Source organism: Manis javanica, chromosome 12 (genome assembly GCF_040802235.1).
Source record: "Manis javanica isolate MJ-LG chromosome 12, MJ_LKY, whole genome shotgun sequence".
In the NCBI taxonomy this organism is placed as follows: Eukaryota; Metazoa; Chordata; class Mammalia; order Pholidota; family Manidae; genus Manis; species Manis javanica.
Genome location: NC_133167.1, coordinates 13,925,009 through 13,950,685, shown reverse-complemented (window position 1 = coordinate 13,950,685; position 25,677 = coordinate 13,925,009). Strand labels below are relative to the sequence as shown.

At 38.7% G+C, this 25,677-nt stretch overlaps 1 protein-coding gene and 1 long non-coding RNA gene across 4 annotated transcripts in view; one reads left to right on the top strand and one right to left on the bottom strand.

Moving 5' to 3' along the window:
- The window catches only part of FARSB (phenylalanyl-tRNA synthetase subunit beta), a 102,881-nt gene that overhangs the window by 44,731 nt on the left and 32,473 nt on the right, over nucleotides 1-25,677 (bottom strand). For all 3 annotated transcript variants that reach the window (XM_037015849.2, XM_017661734.3, XM_073218061.1), the window contains one exon: nucleotides 15,797-15,952. In XM_037015849.2, coding sequence (XP_036871744.2) covers nucleotides 15,797-15,952 — 156 coding nt within the window. The remainder of the gene's footprint in view (nucleotides 1-15,796; nucleotides 15,953-25,677) is intronic.
- LOC118971936 (uncharacterized) lies at nucleotides 787-25,677 on the top strand. Its single transcript, XR_012123494.1, has 3 exons — nucleotides 787-4,665; nucleotides 8,043-8,133; nucleotides 22,363-25,677. It is a non-coding gene; the product is annotated as an uncharacterized lncRNA (long non-coding RNA).

Here is a 25,677-nt window from a genome sequence, read left to right as displayed (position 1 = left end):
AGCTAGAACAATATGAGCAGATAAAGAAGCGCCACCATCTAAAACGGCGAAGAAAACGAGCTGCTGCTGGCACCTGGGGCAGAGATTGCTTTTGCAGCATTTAAACTCCTGCAGAATGGTAACCTTGTCGGCAATCCTGTTCATGCTTTACTGGAGAAATGAGAAAAATGGATACCACCCAAAAGGATTCAGAAACCCATCCAGCCAAGTAGTGGCAGAGCCAAGATTAGAACCCAGGTCTCCTAGAACCCCAGTGATTCTTTTGTCCAGTGCCAATTTTCTGAAGCGCAGACATAGTATCTACCCTGAGTTTACTCTGGAGAGCGATTAGCCCTTCCGAAAAGCTTCCCAGAATTCCTTCACCTGCCTCTCCCAAAACATCTGTGGTTCAGACAGGTGTTACCATTCCCATTTTATATGAAGAAACTGGCACAAAGGGATTGTGCCTGAAGTTACATGGACTAAAGCAACAGGACTTTAGACACTTCCACTGTTGTTTTTATAATACTACAGTGGATTGTGCATTCTAGAGTTTATTAACAATTGTACTTTCCTATCATTTTAATTAGTATGTGTACCACCTCAGGATCTGCTTCTTCAGTTTAGTTTATATTCACATGTGTAAAGACATTTTTATCATATTCCATTTAATGTCACAGTTTGCCAAATTGTTAAGCATTTTTAAGGTGGAGCTGTTTCCAATTATTCACTATTATAAACAGGGCTTCTGTAATATATATATTACTTTTTGCTCTTTCTTGGTTTCTTTCCCTTTACCAAAAGCAATACCACACAAGCAAAACAATAATGAGTCACTGTATAGCTCATTACATAACAAAATGTTACACACTGGACTTCCAGCAACGGAAGCAGGGACAAACCACAAACTTAGATTCTATCGATCTCATCTTGTATAACATCAATTAAAAAAAAACTTTCTCTTGCACAGTACCAGCTAACTACCTTGTTTTTAGTTCCAGTGGGGGGAAAAGGCCTCAAAGGAGCCTAGGAAAATAATGCAGGAGGAAATCTTTTTTCCAGAGAATGCAATTTACAGACGAGCTAGGAGCCTTTAGGGATTAAGGGAATGACCAGAAACTTTTCCCTTCTGGAAGGAAAATACCAAAGTGCAGTGGCTGGGATTAAAACGATAAAATATTTAACACCTACTGATGAATATTAGACACATCAAACCAGGTCTCCCAGTATAGACAAAAGGAAGCTCTGGAGCTGTTTAGAACAGGCATTTTATCTGGTATTTTCTGCACGAGTGTTTACTCCTTATGGCCTTCAACATCACTCAGAAGAAATAAAAATGCTGTAACTACAGCCACATGCTTTATGTTTCAGGGGAGTAAATAATTCCTGCCACTATTTGCTAATATAATATACTGGGCAGTGTTGCTGTCCCCCACGATTCTTCTTCCACCTCTTCCTAAATATGCTCTTGTCACATAAGCAAGGCCCCTCAGATGCACGTGGCTGTCAAAGCGGTGGGGTTTCAGTGGGCAAACAGATGATTCCATTGCAGTCAATTTGCCCTATCCTTTTTGTTAATATCTGAAATTTTCATAAAAGGAGCAAATATTTCTCCTTTCACCATTAGAATGTTAAAAATTAAAGCATCTCTTAACTTCAAAATGCCATGTATTAACTGAATCAAGTGGGAACCTTTCCTGAAAAGAAAATTTTGTAAAAAAGGGCAGAAAGGGTGAAAGAGAGCCCTGGGTCCCTGAGGAGGTGAGAAAAGAACACCTAGACACAGGGGTATGCAGAGGCTGCCGGGGCTCTGAAGCCAAGCTGCCCGTCCCACACGCAGCCTGTGTGGCCTAGAATAACCCTCGGCAGGAAGGTCACACTCCTGACACACAACCCACCTAAGCTGGCAGGGGCTCAGTGATACTTCCACGAGGGGGGTGGATTGTCCAAGTCACCCATGTTACTATTAGCATTTATTTCTCAAACAGTTCAAGATTAGGCCACAGATATTCAATACCAATGTGAAGCAAAATAACTCATCAAGATCACAAGCACCCTGGGACCTCCACGAAGCTGAATTCCCTATCATTTATATAAAAGTATTGGAACTGCTTTCAATGAATGTGAACCTGTGGTACTCCTGCAATGATAATAATAGATAGAAGACTAACTTGAACTGAAAGGCAGAAAGGAGTCTAGAAATGAAACAATATGGAGAGAGGAGAAGAAAATTGCTGGCAGATGAGAGAAACGCTAGAGAAAGGAATCGAATGGATGTGTGATTAAGTTTCTGCTTCCCCACTGCCCCCAAATCTGTAGTGAAATATGCATTTCTAGTTTTTTAAACAAAGCAGGTTATTGATTATTAAAGTATTTTAAAAAAGCAGAGCAAGCTATAGCATCTTACTACACTGATGGACAGTGACTGTAATGGGGTATGTGGTGGGGACTTGATAATAGGGGGGAAGGTAGTAACTACAATGTTGCCCATGTGAAACCTTAATAAAATTGTATATCAAGGACACCTTAATAATAATAAATAAAAAAGAGCAAGCATTCATTATTAAAGCCTTCCAGAGCCTTGCTTGTTAGAAATATTGGGAAAATGGTTAAAAAGTGATGCTTAACAACCTTCTGGTTTCCTTGATAAACTCTAATAGAGGGTAAGCCACTAGCTACTGAGCAGTGGGAGTCACTACATCAAACCACACCTGTGCTCCACTAAACAAGGAGAGAGCCAAACAGAGACTGTGACAAAGGCCCTGGTATCTAACTGGGTAATTTCATGATCCTGAGGGGATAACTAAGGAAAGCAGAGTTAGAAGGAAAAAACCAGCTGGCCCCAATAGGTCACTCTAAACAAGGTCTGTGGGTGCAAAAGGTGGTCATTAAGGAGCAAAGTGCCCTGAAAGGATGATGGATAACCACCATTTGCTCTAGCTCCAGTGCAAATGGGATCATATACAAAGCCCTCTACTTTATTTTTATTTAAAAAAATTTTTAAATTAAGGTTATCATTGATATACAATCTTATGCTCAAGTTTCACATTAGCAACAATGTGCTTACTACATACCCCTCTATTATCAAGTCCCCACCACATACCCCATTACAGTCACTGCCCATCAATGTAGTAAGATGCTACAGAGTCACTATTTGTCTTCTCTGTGCTATACTGCCTTCCCAGTGCCACCCCTATATTGTGTGATAATCATAATACCCCTTAATCCCCTTGTCCCTCCCTTCCCACGCATCCTCCCCAACCCCTTTCCCTTTGGTAACTGTTAGTCCATTCTTGGGTTCTGTGAGTCTGCTGCTGTTTTGTTCCTTCAGTTTTTGCTTTGTTCTTATACTCTACAGATGAGTGAAATCATTTGATACTTGTCTTTCTCCACCTGGCTTATTTCACTGAGCATAATACCCTCTAGCTCCATCCATGTTGTTGCAAATGAAGGATTTGTTTTCTTCTTATGGCTCAATAATATTCCATTATGTATATGTACCTCATCTTCTTTATCCATTCATCTACTGATGGACACTTGGGTTGCTTCCATGTCTTAGCTACTGGAGCCCTCAACTTTACATACTGTACTCTTCAAACTGTTACAAAAATCTAACAGATCATCAGCTAAATATTTTTATAAACCCCCTAGTTATGGCATAAATGTTTCCTTTCGGAATATCTCTGAATCCTATGGATACTACGTGATTAAGCTCTCATCTCAATCTCCATCTGACTACATATAGGTACATTTATTTTAATGTTGGAAAGGATGGCTAATGGACTAAGAGGGGCTGGGCTGACTAAGGAGACTATCATGCCAACTCAGATGTATTACTTGCAAATTTCTTGAAATATTTCTCAAGAAAAGAGTTGAACAACAGAGGTCTTCTTTTCCTGAAAAATTCTGCAGCAAGCTGATCTATACACAGATCTGAGCTCTGCTTTGGCGTGGACCAGATTTTATTTCAATTCTCACCCCACTTCAGGTATCCCCATGTTTTCTCCTGAACCTACTAAAAAATTTACAATAGTTGGATGTATATTACAGTATCCCTACTACATACAGAAAATACAAGAAAAGTTCCCCCAAATAGAGATGATAAAGGCCAACAAGCCTAAAGAAAACATAAGCAAGGCATATGAATAGGCAGTTCACTTCAGAAAAGGAAATAAAAATATCCTGTAAACATGAAAACATATTCACTGGCTCCTAATACGGGAGAGCCAATGAAAACTACATAGGCAGCATTTTCCACCTGGAAGACTGGCAAAAAAAAAACAGAAGTCTGACAACCTAGTCTCTGAACAAGGTTCTGGGAAAAAAGGTTCTCTCACCTGTTGCTCCCCAAGTTCTAGGGAGAGGTATTTGGCAGTATGTAGTGAAAATACGAATTTCCCTTTGTCCCAACAATCCCTACTTTTAGGAATCTGTCCCAAAGGTACAATGGCAAATATGCAAATAACATACACACAAGGCTATTCACTGTAGTAATCTGTGGTATCTGTAACAGCAAAAGGCTGGAAACAGCCTGAATGTCCCGGACCGGGAACTAGCCGCCCAAGCCGGTACCAGAGCATTCTGGAGCGCTCTGCAGGCCAAGCAAGGGGGGGTGCTCTCCATAAGCGGCCACCGAGGGCGCTCCGGGGTGGACTGCTGAGTGAAAAACAAGGTGCAGAACAGCAGGTAAGTATCAACTTTCCAGCTGAGAAAGAGGAGAATAAACACACAAACATTTATATTTTAAAATCTACAGAAGGATAACTGAAGACTGATAAAAATCATAACCTATAGAGGCAAGGAGGGAACAGTATGAAAGATGTATATCACAATATCCCTAATACAAATAAATACAGAAAATACAAAAAGACATGGGAACAAAAAATAAGAATTTTGTAGGATATAGCCCAAGTATAAAAAGAACTGAAGATAAACTGTTTTAATAATCATATTGTCAGTGATAATATTGATATTATGATTTTGAAATTAAGCTAACTAGCTAGATATATACAGATAGGTAGAGTAAGCAAGTAATAATATATATTCATTAGGCATCAAAATTTCCAATGTAAAGAAGAGCTATAAATATAAAGCAAAATACCTTAAGTGAAAATCCTCTAATCCTGAACATAAATGGAAAAAAAAAAAAAAAGGTCCCCACGGGTAAGATTCCTCAAGGGAGGAACAACCTAAAACAGGCACAGTCGCAGGGGGGCCATCAGGTGAGAAATTGGGGATCAACAGAAGTGAGGCTTAGAACCTCACCCCCCCTGTTTTGAGAGAAATCTTCTGCATCCGTGGATGTTTTATTGCCCTTGTCTAGCTTGGATTAACACATAGTCTACAGGCACACACCTGATCATCTACATTTGCCCTCTTACAGCACTAAATTATGTTTTCTACCTTTATCTTGCATCTACCTACCATTTTATTTTAATAAATAAATAAATAAATAAATAAAGGAGAAATGTGGGATTCACATATAAATCAAGTATAAAAATCAAATGAATAATCATATCTGACTTGATTGTTTATAGTTCATGATGCGTGATCAAAACTGAAAGTTTCTGTGATGCCTGCCCTTGTACTGTTCACCATGTAAGAACTTGTTCACCATGTAAGAACTTGTTTGTTATGCTTCAGAAGATTGGAGACTGTTGAGAATTAGGCTTGGGGTTGATTAACGATTGTGCATTGAGTCCCCTATACAGAATTTTATTGTTGTTAACAACCATTTGATCAATAAATATGAGAGATGCCCTCTCAAAAAAAAAAAAAACATCCCCAGCTCTGCATACTAAAAAGTCCCAGAAACAGTGACTCACACCATAGCAATGAGCAACCTCAGTACCCAGGGTGTGAGCCAAATATGACTTCCCACTAAAAGGAACCAGGGGATACACCTGATTCCAGGTCTGAGATAGAAACTATATATGATGAACCCAGAAATATATTTCCTACGTTATCTCCCACTTCCAAAAAAGCCCCACCTGTATACACCATTTCTCTCCCCTTCATTTTAACAAGAATTTCCCTACAAAAAAAGGCTTCTCAAGATTTAAAGTCTTTTCCCCTTCTCTTCCAGAACAATTCATCCCTAAAGGGGCCGAGGACGGCAGCACTTTGGGAGTGGGGAGACAGGGTGATCAGGGCAGCAGTGGGTATCAGAACCTAAGGGGGTAGAAGGACATCCATAGGGGAGCAGGGAACAGCTCTGGGGGGCAGTGAGAGTCTGAGAATGATGAGCAGGAAAGACATGCAGGGGAGAAGATGGAGTTTACTTACAAACGGGGGCAGTGAGCAAGTAAGTAAATAGGAACCGCAGGAGCCAGACTCTCAGTGTTGGAGAAGGTACAGATATGGAGCAAAAGCAAATGGGAATGAGCCCTGAAGGGCTGGGCTGGAATCCAAGTACTACTGAGGACTTGTGATCTTCCAGATACATATCTAAGTAAATAAGTGGGTGTGGGCATGCACACTCCCATATCCACGGGAATAGCATCTCACCCCTGAATAGCAACACACACACCCTAAATGTTGGCTTTTAGACACCATTCCCCACTAAATGGGCCAGGAGGAGAAACGGAGCAATAGAAAGTTGCAGATAAGTCTGTTATCTATCTTCTTGTGCCCAAAGCAAAAGAGTGCTAATCATAATAAAAAATAAGAGGAACACATTAAAGGTACTCCCACTGGCCAAATTGGCAACAATGTGAGCATCAGAATAAATAATGATTTTAACAGATTAAAAAACTTTGAATAGAACAAGAAATCATGAGCCTATGTAACATAAATAAGTAGAAAGACCAGTTAGGAAAAGGACATTTACATGATTTCAAAGTGTTTCTCCCCAGAACTACAGTTGTAGTAAAGCCTAGCAGACACCACCTTAACCATTACGAGACAAAGTGAGCATTATCAGTTATGAGATCAGCGGCAGCTGTATGTCACTTGACAGGAACATTGGGGCAACAGTACCACTAACATTCCTCCATGGATGCCTGACCTGAACAGTAAGGAAACGCAGAGCCCAGAATTGAGGGGCACATGACAAAATGCCTGGCCTGTGATTCTCAAAAGTGTCAAGGTCATGAGAGTCTGGAAAGACTATTTTAGAACTCTAGGAGGAGACTAATGAGACATGGCAGCTAAAGATAACAAGCAATTCTTTGATAATAAAGAACTGATAAACTTACATAGGGTCTAAGGATTAGGTCATGGTAAACATTAAAATGAAAGATATTTTTCTGATTTTGACAGTTTTATTGTGGTTATATAGGACAATGTCCATGTTTGTAGGAAATACTAAAGTACTCAGGGGTAATGGGACAACAGGTTGATAATTTATTCTTAAATAGTTCAAGAAAAAGTTCTTTATACTGTACTTGCACTTTTAAAATCAGCTTGTGACTCTTATAAGTTTTTAAAAATTAAAAATGGTGTTTAAGTTATAAGAGTTGCTTAAAGGAGGTGCTTCCATCCAATTCTCAAATCAAAACATATTGCCTAGTCCTACACCTTGAAAGAAAAGAAATGCTTAAATGCCAATGCATCAAGGGAAAAGGACATTTTGCAAATAGGTGAGTCTAGTAAACTTAAACACATCTACTTCAAAAGAAAGGAGACCAATTATCCGTTTTAAATAACTACAAATTATTCTCTTAAGAACTGACTTTTTAAGGCTAATTCAATAGATAAGAAAAGTTGTTTCCTCAAGATCTATCCATCCATCTAAATACATGCATTTTTCTTCCCTCTTTGTATTTTTTATTTTTGGAAATGCCAACACCCTATCATTTAGTTTTATCTTGTTGCCATATGCTGACAAAGCAGTATACACCATATATTATCTCAAGTGTCTAGGTTAACTGTGTTGAGGAATTTTAGGAACTTACAAGACAGACTTAAAAAAAAAATCACTGCCATCATATTAACTTTTATCACTAACTCTTCTTCAAATTACCAAAGAGAACTTAAGAAATATGAGCTGAATTATTAATGTTTTGGTAGACTTTCCCTTTTAAGTCAATGTTAATAAAAAGTAATTCCTCTTAATTTTCCAGTATCCAGAAGTGTAAGATGCCATTTAGGAGCTGGTGTCCCCCTGCAGATGGAGCCGCGGAACACCCAAACCCCGACGTCTAACTGCTGATGGTGAGTAGCTGAACTGACAGCGATCAGTTTTCACACTCACAACGTACCACGCCATCTGATACAATGACTTGGTATTACTAAAATCTTAGATACTCTTAACCATGGCACCTAAAAGCAAGTAAAACTAAGTTGTAAAGAAAAGAGTGGAAATATCTAATTATCATCACTACAGCGTTCCTGAACTGCCTGATTCTCTGTAAGGGAGGGTTTCAAACTTTTTTTTTTAAGACAGAGGGCCCTTTGTTCAAATCTTACTAGAAAGTATACATTTAAATGGTTTTTTGTTTGTTCTGTGAGAGCCCAGAAGACATTTTAAAAGCCAGTCCTCTAAAACATATTCACTGGGAATGGCCGAGGTCTTCATCAGCAGTAAAAATGCAGGCTGGAGCTAAATGCCAGTGGTTAGCAACAACAGCTTTAAAGGCAACAAGATACAAGTGTGTCATGAAGCTCACACACAGGAAGGTGGTTGGAATAAACCCTGCATATGTGGATATGAGAGTGAACCATCTAAATTATGTTTAAAAGTAAAGGGATATGACAATTGAGAGAAAGAAAGAAAACAAATGAGAATGGATGATCTTACAAGAAGTTGATTTTAAAATAATTCAGAAATTGATTTTCAGTTATCCTAGAGCTACAGAGCACTTAATATGGCCAAGGAGTTCAGGCATGTAGAAATCAAAAATACAATTTATAAGTTAGGATTGGTTTCATCTTTGAGAAAGAAAACCCCAAATATCAATAGCTTAAAGAAGACAAAAGTGTATTTTCTCTTTCATGCCAAAGTGGGAGTAAGTGCTCCTGGGGTGTAAGGTCTTTAATTCTAAGTGGCCATGTGCACAGCAGACTCCTCCACAGCCTACCTCCATCAGCCCTACCTTGCAATTTATTCAATGTTTCTCCACCCATTCATTATCTATCCACCCATTCATCCATCCTTTTGACCCTTCTGGACTAAAGCTGGACTGACCACTTAGAGGGTTTGGTATTTAGTTTGCCAGAACATCATTCTCTAGGAATTCACAGGACGTTGTTCCTAACCAATACACTATGGCACACGAATGTGCCCAAACCAGGGTGCTGCCAGGGTTTGTCCCGATGTGTAAAACTGCTGCTACCTGAGGGAAGTACAGCTCTTATATGTGCAGGATTAAAAACTGAGTAGTAAAAAGCACATTAATGTTCCTCTAAACTTTCAGGATCTGAGCCTTTCAAACAAGCTCAAAATGAACTTCTTTGGCATCTCTTTGTATTTGGGCCGTCGCCTTTTCTACAGAATAGTGGAAGCCAAGGTCTAGTTTAGAAGTGGGAACAAAATGAGTACAGGGAGGTAAATAAAAATACCTTCCTCTCTTTAGCCCAGTACATATAGCTGGATGTAAGTAACACCAAAGAATGCATTCAGTTACAGCACACATTCTCTAAAGAGGTGGAAACTGGTTCATGGCGGTAGAGAGGGCGGTATGAAATAATCTTACATATTACGTGGTTGACACCATACTTGACAAAATAGTACCTCTTGGTATTCGGCTCCTTTCACGGGCTATCTCGGGCGTCACAGGAACAGCACTGCCAATGGAAGGCATTGTAAACGTACGCAAGATCAGTGCTCCGGCCAATGGCGGCAGATGGCTGTCACTAAAGACTTTCTATCAAGGGCAAAGTCAGGTTGAAAAGTGGATTGCATGTGCTTCGAGCATTGGCTGCCTTGCAAATACTGTTGATGTTTGATCCTGGGAGCTTGTGTGTGTGGTTCAGGCTTTGAGAATTAAGTCTCTAACTCAAAAAGTTATTCAATACATCATTAATTACATCAAGCACTGAAAGAAAAACTGACAATATCTGACTACTTGCTGGTTAAAAGTTAGTTTCTCTTATCAAGAAAAAGTAAATACACTAACAATGATTTTTAAGAAGTTAAGTTTTTAAAATTGTTTTGCTGAAAATAAAAGTTTTGAATGACTTTAAATTTTGGGTTATTACATATTTAGATTAATTGCTAATTGGCATATATAACATAATTACAATTTATCTAGTAACATTAAAATTTATTCAGTAGATAGAAAGTTAAATGTTAACAGTTGTTAACTTAAAATTTTTATTTAGTTATTCTTAACCGTGAATTGAATTTTGAAAAGATTTACACTTTATAAAAAATGTATAAAGCACAGCTATACATATCTTTGGTATTAAATTTTCAAGGAAGGGCAATTAGGAAAAAAGAGTCTGAAAATGTTCCTTAGGGAAGAGATAATAAAAAATGTAGAAGAACCCTGTGTTACACCAATTTCCATCCTGTGGGAAGTGGAGCCAAGTTATCCATGTGGGATCTGGTCCTGAGTTTGCTGAGAACTGAAATGTCAAGTTAAGTACCAAACACACCAAAAAAGTGAGGTGCACATGAGTGGAGAGAACTGTGCCCGTACACGTGAGCAAGTAAGGCAGAACCTCAAAGATGCTCAAACACAGTGCAGGGCTGATGACTGTGAAAACTGCCAGGGCTTTTATAAACACCACTGCTTGACTGTGTGTCACTATTGACCATGTGTTTAATACTGCTTGAGTCTTTTCAGTGCTTCATAGAAGGTAACAAAAAGTAGTATTTGAAAGTTCGACTTAACACAAAAAGTAGAAAACCAGAGAGATGATGACTGTTTCTACAGAGTAATAAGATCAGGAAGCTAAATAATTCCTAAGCCTTTTTCCCTTTCAACTTGATGCCTTAACAGAATAATGCCTTTGCTGATGGTACCTCAATGTGGAGATGCCATACAGATCTCCCCTTATTCTATTACAGAAGGTTTTGTGTGAATCAAGCCATAATGGAACATCTTTACATCAGCAAGTTGTATGTATGTACATCAGCAGTAATATGATTCCAAGATCATATTACACTAAAACCAGTGTGAAGACCAGGGAAACATCACAATTTCACCCGTATTTTTTAGCATCTGAAATCTTTCCTAGGTGTCCTGGAAAAGAGAAAAGGTCATGACCTGCAGGTCAAGTCAACGATCATTCGGTTACTGTCACAGAAGGTACCTAAGTAGCCACTGTGGGTACATATGGTGCAGGATTAAATGCGCATAATACTTGCAAGGTTATTTTTCATTTCACAAAATGAATTAGCATCATGAAAACTAGAAATGTGAAAACAAAAGTTCTAAAGCTTCTGTCTCCCCATCAGGGATCTTGTCTTAAGTAAAATTGAAGCTTTCTGTAAAACTGTAAATAAACAAACCTGAAATAGGTAACAAATGACAGGGAAAATGCACCCTCAAGTCAGGCAGCCAATTGCACACAAAGCCTACTACCTTCTACAGGAAATTATTTTTGCCACTGATTTTCTCAGCAACCACAGAACTGTTCTAAAACACAAAAATGTTGAGAATTTTCCTTGCCCAGAAGTGGTTTTGGAAAAGGGTAAATGCATTTTAACATATATAATTTAGTTTGCAATAAACCACAAAGGGGAAGAAGCCTGAAAAAAAGCATATACATATGCTGTAATAATCTGATCAAATGCCATCAAAACATTCTGAGTTGAACCCTTTTGAAACCCTCAAAATGCTCCATAGACTGCTAAGAAGTTGAAGGTTCTTTCTTTGTTTCTACGCAACTGCCTTTAGTCTATCATCCATCCCACATCCTATCTTGCCCTATATTCTTAATCACAAGGGTGCTCAGCAAATGACAACTAAAGACCAAGTGTCAACCATAGCTTCCAACTCTGGCTGCAGAAGGCCTGGTGAGGGCTTCCACAGAGACTCTACATGCTGCAGAGAGCTGCTGCCTGTGTTAGTAAGCAGGGTTACCCTCCAGTGTCAACAGAACTCTATGGGATCAATGCTATATCAATCAAATTTTCAGATTTCTCTTACAATGGACAGGGCCAAGTTTCTCCAAAAGGAATCAAGTTCTCTTCCCTGCATCCCTACCACCGAACAGTGCAGTATGGAATGCAGCTGGCAGTGCTCATTAGAAAGGAGAGGAAGGGATCAGGTATGCCTGCCAATGAGCTGACACGAGCAGGGGTCTCTGGTGAATAGATTTAGCTCAATTATAAGTAAAGCCACCAGGGATTTTTAATTATTAAAAAGTTAACCATATGCCAGAGTAAGAGAAGACAACTCAGTAACCAAGAATGACAGCAAACAGTAGTTCTACTCTACTTTCTGATACTATGAAGACCTTTCCTTAGCAGCCAAAGCTAAATGCAAAATAACAACTCTGAGGAGATGATGAAGCTAAGCATGCTCCAGCAACCAAATTCCTGCATTACAAATTTACTAGGAGACATATTTATCTCTATGATATATATGTGTCTATGTGCAGATATATGTGGAATTTTAGATGAAGAACTAGTATCAGCTTTGCTATTGGCTTATTTTGACAAGCCACTTCTTTAAGTCTTGAGTCCTTTAGCCATTTAAAACAAAGGGATAATTATACTTGTCAGTAGATAAGCAAAACAGACTTAGAAATCCCTACAAAAAATAAGGAACTGTTATTTATAACAACACTAATTCTCTTTGGCTTGCCGGCTCTTACTGAAAGCATCTTGAGAAAAAAAGATGTGGCCAAATGCTGGTGACAGACGCAGTGAAAGTAAATACTCCATTCTGTTTTCAGAGAAAGCCAGTTTTAGATATACTGAAATATGTACGGATCCAGGCCACCCTTCTATATAAAGAAGTTGTACCAAAGCTGTTCAAATTCATACATCTGGGACATTTCATAGACATAAAACTTTAAAACATTATAATAGTCCACTATGAAAGCCAAAGTAAATTCTAAAGGAAACACAATATTGACTGTCCTCACACCAAGTCAAAACCCACAGTAACAACTTGGCCTAAAAAAACAACATAAATATCTAACGCCACATCAGAATCAGTTACAGTATATACCTTCTAATTAAAATAAAAAATACACTCCAAACCAAACCAAACATTTATATTTTGGGGAAATTAAGTACTGTGTATTATACTGTTTTGGTTGCTACACAGAACTCTGACTTTTAAAAAGATCAGCATGTATTAGTTGCATCATTAAAGATTCCAAGTAGCACAAATCATGAAATTCCCCAGTGCTAAAATGCCGTTGCTTCTACCTTCCTAAAGGTTCTTAAACAATCTCCTTGGTGTAGCTATGGCCAGCGTTCAGGCCCTCATTCTCAGTGCTTTGGAGTACACCCGAGTACCTTCCGACCATTCTCTTCGCTCCCCCATGCCACCCGAACTACATACTGCCACCAGATTAACCCTCGGAAATACACATCAAATCCTGTCACTCACGTGCTAAAAAAAATATAGGAAGAAGCTTCAGTATTTTCCCTGCTCTGGCTAAAATCCCTCACTCGAGCATTCAGGACCCCAACTATATAGTCCTAAGCTTCCTCACCCTAAAGTCAAACCAGAACTGCACCGGGCCGTGTTTCTGATCATGTCTGGCTTTGCTCACATGGTTTGTCCTGCTTCCTCTGTCTCCACCTCTTTCTCTCTTCAAAGGCCCATCTCACTTCCCAGAAACTCACTAATGCTTCCCAGATGCCCTCAGGAAGTTCCACGGTCTCTCTCTTTGGAGAGCTCGTGACAGTCCTCTTGGCAGCCTGGTGGGAGTTGGTATGCAGTGGTCTTTCCCCTACAGATTCCTTGACAGCAGGCCTGTGTCCTACTATCCCTATCTCCTCCAATTCTGCCACATGACTGGGAACACAGTCTTCTGCGAAATAAATGACTAAGGAGCTTATTGAGGCTGGAGAGTCATACTAACATTAACAGGTTGGTTTATGGTTTAAAGAAACACCATTAATATAAAAGTTACATATCAAAGTATCATATCCCAACAGATTATGCTTCAATTTACCATTTCACCCCTTCACCATCTTTCAAATGAGAAAAAAATTAGACCTCATGTACACGGAGTGAGTACAATTGCACTGTTTCCAGAATCTCTCACCTGGCCTTAATGTATCTCCCTATCAATAGGTGTTTCCAACGTGGAGAGAAGTAGCCATCTCCATATGAATAGGTGATTACAAGGGTGTGGGGGGCGAAGGTATATGTGGACTGGAGAGGTTTCATGGGGACCCTTTTTGTAGCCGAGAGGTGAGACACAGGTGAACAGAAGTAAGTGGACGATTGCCTGTAAGCAATAAATGGGTTTCTCCCACTTTATATCTTCCTTTGACTGATTTCAGTTTCAAAGGTAATTTGCCGCGGGCTGGGAGAAAGATCCCCAACCCCCAACTCCTGGCCGGAGTTACACATGGTATAATCTGTTTCAAGGAACTGCTTTTTATCCAGTTAATCTATTTATGAAGTAAGATTTCTGAGAAAAGACTTTAGAGGGTAAAATGTATCACATCAGCTTTCAAGTTGCTATTAGCTTGGACTGTCGGCATCTTACTGCAGAATGCTAGAAGAGCAAACTGGTGAATGAGTTAAGTACAATCCCTGCGAAGGCAGGCAACATGGCCCGGTGGGAAGAAACCTGGGAGGCAGGAGCCCTGGGTTCTGCCTGTGTGGCCCAGCCCAGCTCACTTAACTGGCCTGGCCTCTGTTCCTTCATTTGTCACACCATCAAACTAGACTTGATGAACTCCAAGATCCAGTTCTAACACCCCAGGATTCTATAAGCATAACATGTCTTCACTGGATTACGTCTAGTGAGAGATGTGATAGAAAACAATAACTCCCTGCAGTATTTAATCTCTCATTTTTTTTTTTTAAAGAGACCCCACAAACTTTCCACCTAAAAAGGCCCACATGTTTCAGGGTTACTGCATTTTCAAAGTCTCCAAATAAAAACAAAAAGTAAAACAAACCAACAACAAGAAACAACCTCTGAGGGTTAAGAAAAGAGCTGAGGGAAAAATAAAAATATGCTCCCCCCAACCTCACACCACTGTAAGTAACCGCTAAAGAACACTTTAAAAATGTTTGTTTGTTAGAGATTTAAGATGTCACATACAGTTATAAAAAATTGATAGGCAAAAAGTAGGAACAAAGTGGTAAAATCCTTCTTTTAAGTTGTTTCTGGATCCCTTGTCTAACAAAATAAACTCAGATTCAAGTATAGAGATATGAAAAGCAAACATTTCAGAATTCCTCAGATAATAAAAAACTAGCCAATTATAGGTATAGAGACCCCATTTAGTTAGCCTAACTTAAACTCTCAGAGATTTTCTGTACTTGGGCTTTTATACAAGAGGATTCTCACCCCTCCTCTGACAACTTTATGACTTGATTAACATGTGAAGTCTTTTAGAATAACTTGTGAGGCTTTTTTTTTTTTGCCTTAAAGGCTTTACACAGGCGGTCTTTGAGTGTAAATCATCAGTTTAGGTTCTCTCAGCTTCCATTGGACTTCTGGGTTTACCACGGCACTGGTGACTTGATGGTGTCAGTAACTAGGCATTATTACCACACAGCGAGAACAAAAGTATATGGTGCGGCATGATGAGAGCTCTGAAAAGCATTTTCTAAGAATGCTGGAGGGAAAAGGGATATTTTCTAGGAAATACTATTAATTGAACTGAAGTTCTACCTCTCAAATATTTTTGTTTGAAAAACCAAAAAAACAAACTTATCAAGAATAAGGCTTGGCCTCTGCATTACATTATCACTAACTCTGGATTCAGCTGATCCCATCTTACCATCTGATGCTTTGAGCACATAACCCCGCTTCTTTTCACCAGGAGGCACGCCAAGCAGCTGCATGATTCTGTCCAGCAGTCCGTGGATAATCTCAAACCCAGGATTCTTGCTGTAATAAACAGCACAGAGATGCCTGTAGTTTCTTGCACCTACATCTGAAGAAATAAAAGAATCAGTCACAAGGCCACACTGACCATTACTTAAGAAAGAGATTTACCCCAACACAAACCTGGGCAAAGTCAACAAAAAAGAAAACTGTTTAATAAACACAGAAAGAACCATTCAACCCCAGAATCCAAGATAAGGTGGTTTTCAATAATCAAATTCCCTGAGATGTTTTTATCAGGGGAGGTGTGGAAACCCTTCATTGCTGGCACAGGAACAAGGTGTCAGTGTGCCATGAACTGGTTAAACTGTAAACCATTTAGCAGCATATATCAGAGCCTTAAGAGTATATTTTATTCACAATATTATCCAAAGGAAATAATCCTTAATACAAAAAAGGCTTCACGTAGAATGATATTTCTACATATAGCATCATTTCCAAAAGTGAATACTAAAAATGACCCAAACTGGGGAATGACTACATAAAGTGCACTACAATCACTCATCAGAATACTATGTGGCTAACAAGCATCCTGTGAAGAGTTATCATAATAGAGCTGGAGCAGATACAATATCAAATGAGAAAAAATGGAGGCCAGAAAGTTCAAAGAGTCAAAACTAAATATATTGTTTAAAAACATATGTAAGTTGGAAAGCTATGAGGTCAAGAAGGGAATGACTATTACAAAAAGTAGGATAGTGATTACTGTAGGTAAATGGAAGGCGATATGATGGGAAGGTTCTTCCAAGAAGCTTACAGTAACGGCAATATTCCATTTTTTCTTTTGGATGGTGACACTAGTGTTTGTTTTATACTTTTTAAAATTATGTTACACTCTTCATAATTAAACATGAAAAAAAAGCAATATATGAAAATAAGAACCACAACCATATAAATAAAACCACAAGCCCAAAGATTCCATGCACAGGAAAAAGACTAAAAAGAAATACACCTAAATGTTAACAGAAGTTATGTCTGGGCAGGGATAATTTTTTCCCCCAAATTTTATCTCTTTTCCAGTTATTTCTTGATTATTATATATTATTCTACCTTGAAAAAAAATCAAAACTTACAAAATATACTATTTTTAAAAAGTGCAACAATCCAAATGAACCCTGACAGATGACTGGATAAACTGGGGTTCATCCATACAATGGAAGACTACTCAGCGATGAACTGAAACAAACTATCGACATTACAACTCAGATGAATCTCAAGGCCATTATACGGAATGAAACAAGCCAGTCTCCAAAGGCTACATACAATATTAAGCCCACTGATATGATATTCTGGAAAAGGCAAAACTATGGCATTCCTGGGTTAGGTGTCAGGGGAAATGGACTACAATGGAACAACATAAAGGGATTCCAGGGTTATAGAATACTTTTGTATCTTGTAGTGATTGTTTCAAAAATTTAAACCTGTATTAAAAAATTTTTTTTTCAATAATGTAGGTAACATATAAAGGTAGACTCAAATTTAATGGTGATCACTTAACTTTGTATCAGGTATATATACTTGTGACCCTTTCATTAAATTCTAGAGATTACTGCTCTAACATGCTGAATGGATGTTGTCTTCATTTTGCTTTTCAACTTAGGAAAAGAGAATAAACTAATGTCAGTCTGGGGGAATAAACTGAAAATAAAAAGCTGCTTCATAATAGCATGTATTCAGCAAAAGTTCTTCCACAGACTTATTGCCATAGCACAACTGACACAAAATATAGAATGTTCTTTACCTTCCAAATAAGACATGGGTTTTTTCAGATACTGTACTCTGCTACTAAAATAATACAAAATGAGCACATAAATGGGGTAAAAGGGAAAGGGAAGTTAACATTAACCAATTATCTACTATGTGCCCAGGATTTTCTACCTATCAATGTATCTATCATCTTAATTCTCAAGTCAATTATGTAAGCTAGGTTTTATTATCTCTATAAAATAAGATAGTGAAAAATGGAGAAACAAGAGCTCAAAGATTTTGCCCAAAGTCAAGACAACTGGCTGGAGCTAACTGTGGTTAATTACATAGCTAATAAGTTACAAACCCAGGATTTGACTAGGATTGTCTGGCCTAAAACCCATACTTTATACAGTGGAAATATCTGTATCTCCAAAGGATTTAGATGAAATCCCTAAGTCTCTAAAGGATCTAGGTGAAAATAATATAAGAGAAAACGTACATGTGGATATATGCCTACTTAATATAGTCAAAGATGGGCACTCATGAAATGTTCTTGATATGATAAACAGATGTTTTAGTTTTCAAAAGTTTTCATGGTATTTAAGAATTCTAGTTAAGCAATTGGAATTAAGTTTTTAGAAGTCAGTTAACTAAAGTTTGTAGACATCAATAGCACTGTAACTCATGGAAAGTGTATTCTGAGTTAAACTCTGAACTCATGTGGAGAAATAACTTTTCTGGCCATGTAACATTTCTTAGTACCTACTACATTCAAGGCACTCCACTCCAGGTATCTGTAGAGGGTAGAGGCCAGAGCCAGCACGTGGCCTGCACAGACTAATCCCTCAACAATTATTCTCTGAGTAGATGAATAAAGTCTGGAAAGGGAGATAAGCACACACAAATAACTATTAAACAAGGCTAAGACCAGACAGTGGGCCACATTCCAACTCAGCACAAGAGCCAGCTCATGGAGGCGAGTGCATACTGCACCGCTGTCACTCTCTATCATTTCTATTTGCAAGGATAAAGAAATCTGCTATCTAAAAGCTGTAATTGAAGGTGTAAGAATAAGGATTAATATTAAAACCAGGCAAGCATAAAGCCTCACTAAACCTACTTCATGCACAAACCAAAATGAGGGGCCCGACTGCTCTGTGGGAACACACACACGCATGCGCACGCGCACACTCCCTGAGGGGGAAAAAATGAAATGAAACAGAACTAAATTATCCCTTTCACATTACTGACTTGCTTCTGGGTATCTATGCCATGTGGTACCCATTTGCTGGTGTCACATGCTTCCACTTTAACACGCAGATATGTACTCAAACAACTTGGCTGTTCCCGTTTTTGCTGTGAGAGAATAGCCCCTAATGCCACCATTCAGAGAGCTTAGCAGCATAAACTGGAAGCTTTATTTTGATAACCTTTGCCTTGGAATACTTCTTTTATGATCTGCAAATTATGTAAAATTCACCTTTCTGATAAGAGAAACAACATCTGGTTTAATGACTTCGAATTTTAAAAAAACAAATTAAGTGACTTTGATGTACAGAACAGTGAAATTACAACAAAAAATAAAGGACTTTTAAAAAATCATACTCCATGTTTACAGCACATACACATACAATAATGATCTATATGTTTTTAGACTCAATTTTGTAATATTTTTAAGAAAGGCAATTTATTCTAGGGCTTTGTGCTAAACACACCAGGAGAATTAAACTCATTACTTAGGCAGCCCCTGCCATTTCCTACCCCTGACTGGCTGGGTTTTCACATTTCCCCAGTGCTACCACTCCCTTTAGAGTTGCTTCTCCAGATCTTGCTAAAATAATCCCTCTACTATAGCTAAAATGAATTTAAAAAGAATATTACTCATTCCTCCTTGGAGAAACTGCTAGGTGTAGTAAAATTTCCATTTCCTAGTATTTTGCACCAAGGGACCATATTACATCACAGGAAGTCCACTGACTGCATGCCACAATGTTAAGAACTATTTAAATTTCATGCCAAAACTAGGGTCTGTTGGAAATGCCTCAGTTCTTTATGACTCAGTTAACAGGCCTCTTGTGTCACGCCATCGAACGATTCTGCTTCTTAAGTGGGCCTGCCGAGTATGTCGGCCTGAATTACCAATGTATTTCACAGACTTCAAAGTACTGCCTAGAGAAGCTGATCTAAACCACCCAAAGGAGGGGCAGCTGGCTCGGATTCTGTGAGCTGAAGAACAGGCCAAAGGATTTTCTAAAAGAAAAGAAAAGAAAACAGAATGGCACATGGTGTCCCCTGGTGGATAACTACTGCGGGCAACTCAAATGTTTAGAAGAGGTGCCTGCTTGTTGAAGATCCTCTTTCACTACAGTACCAATGATGAAAAGCAAATCAGGGCTGCTAGGCTATGTTATCACATATAGCACAGACTGGAAAAGGGCAGTCCTCAGCAGAACCTCTCCATCTCCCCTCTCACATTCACCTAGGAGCCCAAATAAAGCTGCCAGGAGGACACCTACTGGGAAACCAAACAGGCTTCCAGGGTAATCAGGGGCTGACATGGGACCTTGAGATTAATAGTCTGGCAAGGCTCAGAAAATAAAACAAAGCATCTTGAGTTTCAGTCTATTTCATCCAATAAATTTCTTCAATATTGATGCCCAAGAGACTGTAGCTTATGCTACAAATTTTACATATCCTCTGAAGAATGTGAGTGTAGTATTAAATGATGCACAAAAGCTAAATGAACCTTGTAAAGATACTCACCTTAAAAAAGTAGATCTAATCTGGGAAAACAGGAACCATTTGCACACTCTTGCTGAGACTGCAAATTTGCTTTAAAAAAATAATCCTTTTTGGAAGAGAATTTGACAAGATAGCAAATGTTGAGTGTGCATACCTAGGGACTGACCAATTCTATTTCTAAAAATACATATTTGTATAAGGGTATGAGGATATTAATTGCAACAAGGACATATTTTAGCAAAACCCTGGTAGCAATCTAAATATTCATAACAATCTAAGTAAATTATAATGCATCCATACAATGGAATACTATGCAGCCATTAAAAAGATTGAAGCAGAAAGAATGTTCATAGGAAGAAACAACATCTAGGACAGGTAAAGCATAACCCCATTTGTGTAAAAACTACAAAGTATTAGCCCGTATCTATGGCTATATATAGAAATGCAAAACATATGGTCGTACATGCAGAGAAAATGTCTGGCAACTCATCCTAAGAGTAGGATTAGGGAGAAGCTGGATATGCTTTATTTTTAATACAGAAAGAATAAAACTACTCTTAATTAAAAAAATATATTTGTTCTTAAAGATGTTACAAATATATTTTCAATTTTTAAACACAAAAATAAAATTTAAGAACAATTTTCTTTAAAACAATTCTACACTACAGCACTGAAGCACAGATTTTTTTTTAAATACTGCTGAAAGCCAAGAAATAAATGTGAGGAAAAATCTATGACCTTCTCAATGCATGAAGGAAAAAGTTATATCCCTGTGGGTTGGCTTTTATTTAACATAAACCTGGAATGGATTTTTACCTATTAAAAAAATACAGTACGCAATGCATGACAGAGCACATTATACACACGTTAGCAGATCTTAACTATGTAGAACCAAATGTACTACAATAACTTTCTATATTACAAATGATGTTTTTACACAGTTCAGATGCCATCATATATGCAAATGATGTTACTTCAAGTATTATTAATGTCAATGTTCCTCCTTATACCTATATTTTTTGAATTATTGATTGGAAATTCTACATGCCTAAAATATGAAGTAATATTAATCTAGACTGATGATATATACTCTCTTTAGAGAACCACATTCCACATGTGGATGCTAGATAATTTTCCATTATTTGATGTCTGCAAAATTAATGAACAGTTGCTGAAAACACTTTCATTGAGGTCTTTACCAAGCAAAGAGTTATGGAATGAACTATAAGATCTGCCCATATATTTTAGTAGGTTACAATATAAGACAGATACAGGAATGGTACAAACTGATAAGCAAATTGAAAGAACAAACTATATCATAAAAGAACAGTGAATTAGTTATGTTCTGTGCAGCCATGGTGGCCCAGGGAGGAAAAAGGAAGAAGAATCTTAAATCTATACTGTGATTGAAGATAAAAAAGAAAAAAAAAATTCTGGATTTCCACATCCAAACTAGTCAGTGTAAAAAGTCATTCTCTGATTTAGAAAAGCTTCAGGGAGAACATGAAATTTTAGAAACTATGCGTGATTGGCCAGGCAGAAGAAGTGTGGCTTATAGTAGGACTGCAGCAGTGTTTTGGAGAAAGCAAGTAGGGCTGAATAGGAAGTGAAGTGTTGGGGGGCCTCCAAGTGCTCAAGGGCCTTTGACTTATTCCATCTACTGTAATAGTTAAGACCCCAACTTTAGTTGAAACTAAAGTACATGGTAATTTGATTATCAGGGTTTTCCACAGGTATCTGTCAAACTGTCAACTGAATGATTGTATCAAGCTTAATCAGAATCACCCTAATACATTTCATAAAACCAAACTAAGTCATGGTTCTTTCGCTGTGGTTCATTCTAAATTTAGACTCAACCCAGTGAGCTGCTAGGCATACTGGCAGTTTCAGTGACCAATGCAGAATAAACAGTGGTGGCAGAATTCAATCTGCCATTAATAAAAAGCCAGAATGTTAGATTTTGCAAAATACAGATACTTTTCTGGTCCTTTGCTCCTCTAAAGTAATTTTTTACCATTTTGTTTATAGTTGGTTCTTGACACTGAACAGAAAAAACAGAAGTCTTAACAATTGAAACTGATCAGTAGCTCACGCAGCAGCCAGATCTGACAGCTTCGGTGCCGCCTCTACTTGCTTCCCTGTTATAAAGCCAAAAGCTCTCCCCACAGCAGAACCTGCATTGAACTTCTCATTCCAAAGACACATGCTACTCTGCCCAACAAAAGCGACAAATCAGCTTAGTCCCTTGAGTCACGACTAATTTTTTTAAATGCTGCAGCATCTTTGGGCCTTATGACTCAATATATACAGTGTTTGGCTCAGCCCCAAAGAACCAGAATACATCTCTGAGTGGAAATCCTGGTACTTGAGAAGTGGGCCTGATTTTGTGGCTAAGCAGGCAGCCAGCCTGAGAGCCTCACAACAGGGATGATGGATAGTCAGTCAAAGAGTCCACATTAGTGTGAAACTGTCCAGTGTGAGGTCACGGGTGAAAACAGGGGATAGTCTTTCAGGAAAACAGGTTGGACAAAATTTGGGGAAGGAATATTGAAATCCAGTATAGATTCCTTTTCCATTTCCATTTTGGAAGACATGCTACACAAAACTGACATGGGTTGGGAGTGGGGGGGTTTGCCTTAATGCTACAGAACCAGTCAGTGGTGACCGTCACTTCCTTCTCCGTGCACCCTGCACACCCCCTCAGAGCACCATCTGTAAAAACCCGTTCACCAGTGTGTCTCCCTCATGACGGGCAACTCTCTTCTGCTCCAAGCAGTCCCCAGCTAAAAAGGAACTCAAAAGTACTTTTCTACCAATACAACGAATGGAACTGGCTCACTCACTCTTGCCACACTTCTTTAGCCCTTTTGAGCCAGTAGTTTAGGGACTGCCCCCACTAATGAAGGCTTGGGAAGTTTTTATGTTAAATGGGAAACCCTTCTATCACTTCACTTTTGATGGCCTAGATTTTCTTCAAAATACTTTCACTATTTATAAGGAAATGGCTAACATAAATCCAACAGAGAAATAAATGCTTATTGGTTTGAAAGACAGTAAAAACATGTTTAATTTATTGAAAAGAAGTAGCTGATAAATTACTGAAAAAACAACATTCCTGTTTTTCTTAAGTAAATCCCCACATAAGTATGTAGTTCTCTTATCCTAAAAAAATAGTGCACAACAGAAGAAAACCAATAAAGTCAAAGGTTAGGATGAAAATGAGCTCTAAGAGCCTCAGGAAGGCAGTGTTAACCCTTTAATGGCCAGCAAAGATTTTCAAGTCATTCACTCAGAATATGAGCAGAGACCAGGATGCTAGGTGTCTGACTGTAGGGATTGCTAATACCCTAATAGAAAGAGCAGACACCAAAAAACAGTGGTTATTGTGTGGCTGAAACTTTTCAAAATTCAATTTCATTTAATCCTTGTAATAAATCTAATGAAATAAATATTATCATTATCCCCACTGTACAGATGAGGAAAAACTGAGACCCAGAGAGATTAAATAAATTGTCCAAAACTAAACTGCTGGTAAGTGGAGGGAGAACTATGACTTCAACGCAGGCGCTCTGGCCACACAGTCTCCCTTCGGAGCCGTGGTGCTGTGCTGTCTCTCCTGTAGAATCCTCTACGTGCACCAGATGACGGGCAGGGAGTCCTCATGTTCATATTTAGAATAATCCATCAGAAAAGCTACTTTTGTTATAAAAATAAGATCCAGGCCTACCTGAAGAGGAAACATACTCCAACTAAATTAAAGAAAACCTATGTTTTCAAGATGGTAAACTGACACACATATGAACTGCCTCCGACTCTTCAAATTTTAAATAATGATAATAAACCATAATAGTGCAAGACAACAGGCAGAAGTAAGATCAGATGCAAACTGCTCAGTGCAAACAAAGCATAATATTATGCAAACAGAGCAAAATAATCACAGCTAGAAACAGGAATAAAAGAGGTCTATCATAGAGATGAAATGAAGTCCAACAGAAATGCACATCTTTGAGTTAAAAAGCATATGGACTTGGGGATGGGGTAATCACCAGGGTGACTTCTTAAACAGGGGCCTAAAGCACTAGTACTTCATAGCGCTCTTCAATAGGGGAGGCTGTCCCTAAGCAGAGGCCTTGGGGTAGAGTGGAGTCTATGTCTAGTCCTTCCCAAGATGAAAAGATGAAAAGAGAAACAGCAAAAACCCCACCACCAAGATTTGCAATACAGTAAAGTGCTCTGTGCCTAGAGTGACAATTTCTGTGCGGCAGCTGTGGGGACCCCACTTGCTCCTCACCCTCTAGACCGAGCTGCCTGCTCGGAGAGTGCCTGGCACTGCAGAGTCCCAGGGGGAGCCCCCGCAATTAGGGAAGAGGCTGTTATTGAAACAGCATAACAAAACTTTTGAGGAAACCTAGTATAATTAACCTAGTCCTGTATTTATAAATACGTGTGGATCATCAAGGATAAAAACAACATAAAACTCAAAGAACTCAGACAAAAAGGTAACAAGTGAAAGTGAACAGAAAAATCTGACGTGGAGTTATAACAAGTTCTCCATTATCTCCACCAGTGGAGGATTTGAGGCACAAGAACCTTCAAAACTATTTAAAGCTCTTACTGAAAATGTTTTCTGATTGCTATTACAGATTTAACTCAAAGAAAATTCTATATAGACTGACATTAAAATGAACTTTCATTCTCTAAGAATATGTGCACTGAGATAAAAATTCCAGCCCTGGATCTAAGTCTAATATTTATGTAACCTTGGGGAAATTTCCACTTTTCTGTCTTAATTTTCCTATATATTAAATGGGACAGTATTTTTTTGTCCCATCTGCCTCAAAAAGATGGTTTAACAATCAAAAGAGAAAAGGTATGCGTAGAAAAAAATATTTTGAAAGTAAAGAGCACCACCCGAATGCAAGGTGATGCTGGCTGGAAACAGGCTGCACACTGCGGCGCGGCAGGACTGCAGCGCGGGCTGGGAGGCTTGCTCTGGACGGGCCGCGGCGGCCAGGCGAGGCGCACATTCCTCTATCATACCTATTTCCCAATAGTGCGGGACTACTTCTGATAGTTAGGATGAGACCATATTATCCTCTGTGAGGAGAAACGGAGGACAAGGCCTCTGCTTTTGTCAACTGATTCGAAAGAACACACTCTGAATTCTGTAGTCTGAAGTAAGACTCTCTGAAAAATACTGCTAGGACTTAGAACTGTTCAATCTAGGGCACCAAGGAAAAACTGCCAGCAATTTAGTCATGTGGGGGCCCCACCCACCAAGAGCAGAGCTTAGCTGCAGCTTGAAGCCGTCAGACAGACGTGTATAACCGTGTCACAGATTGC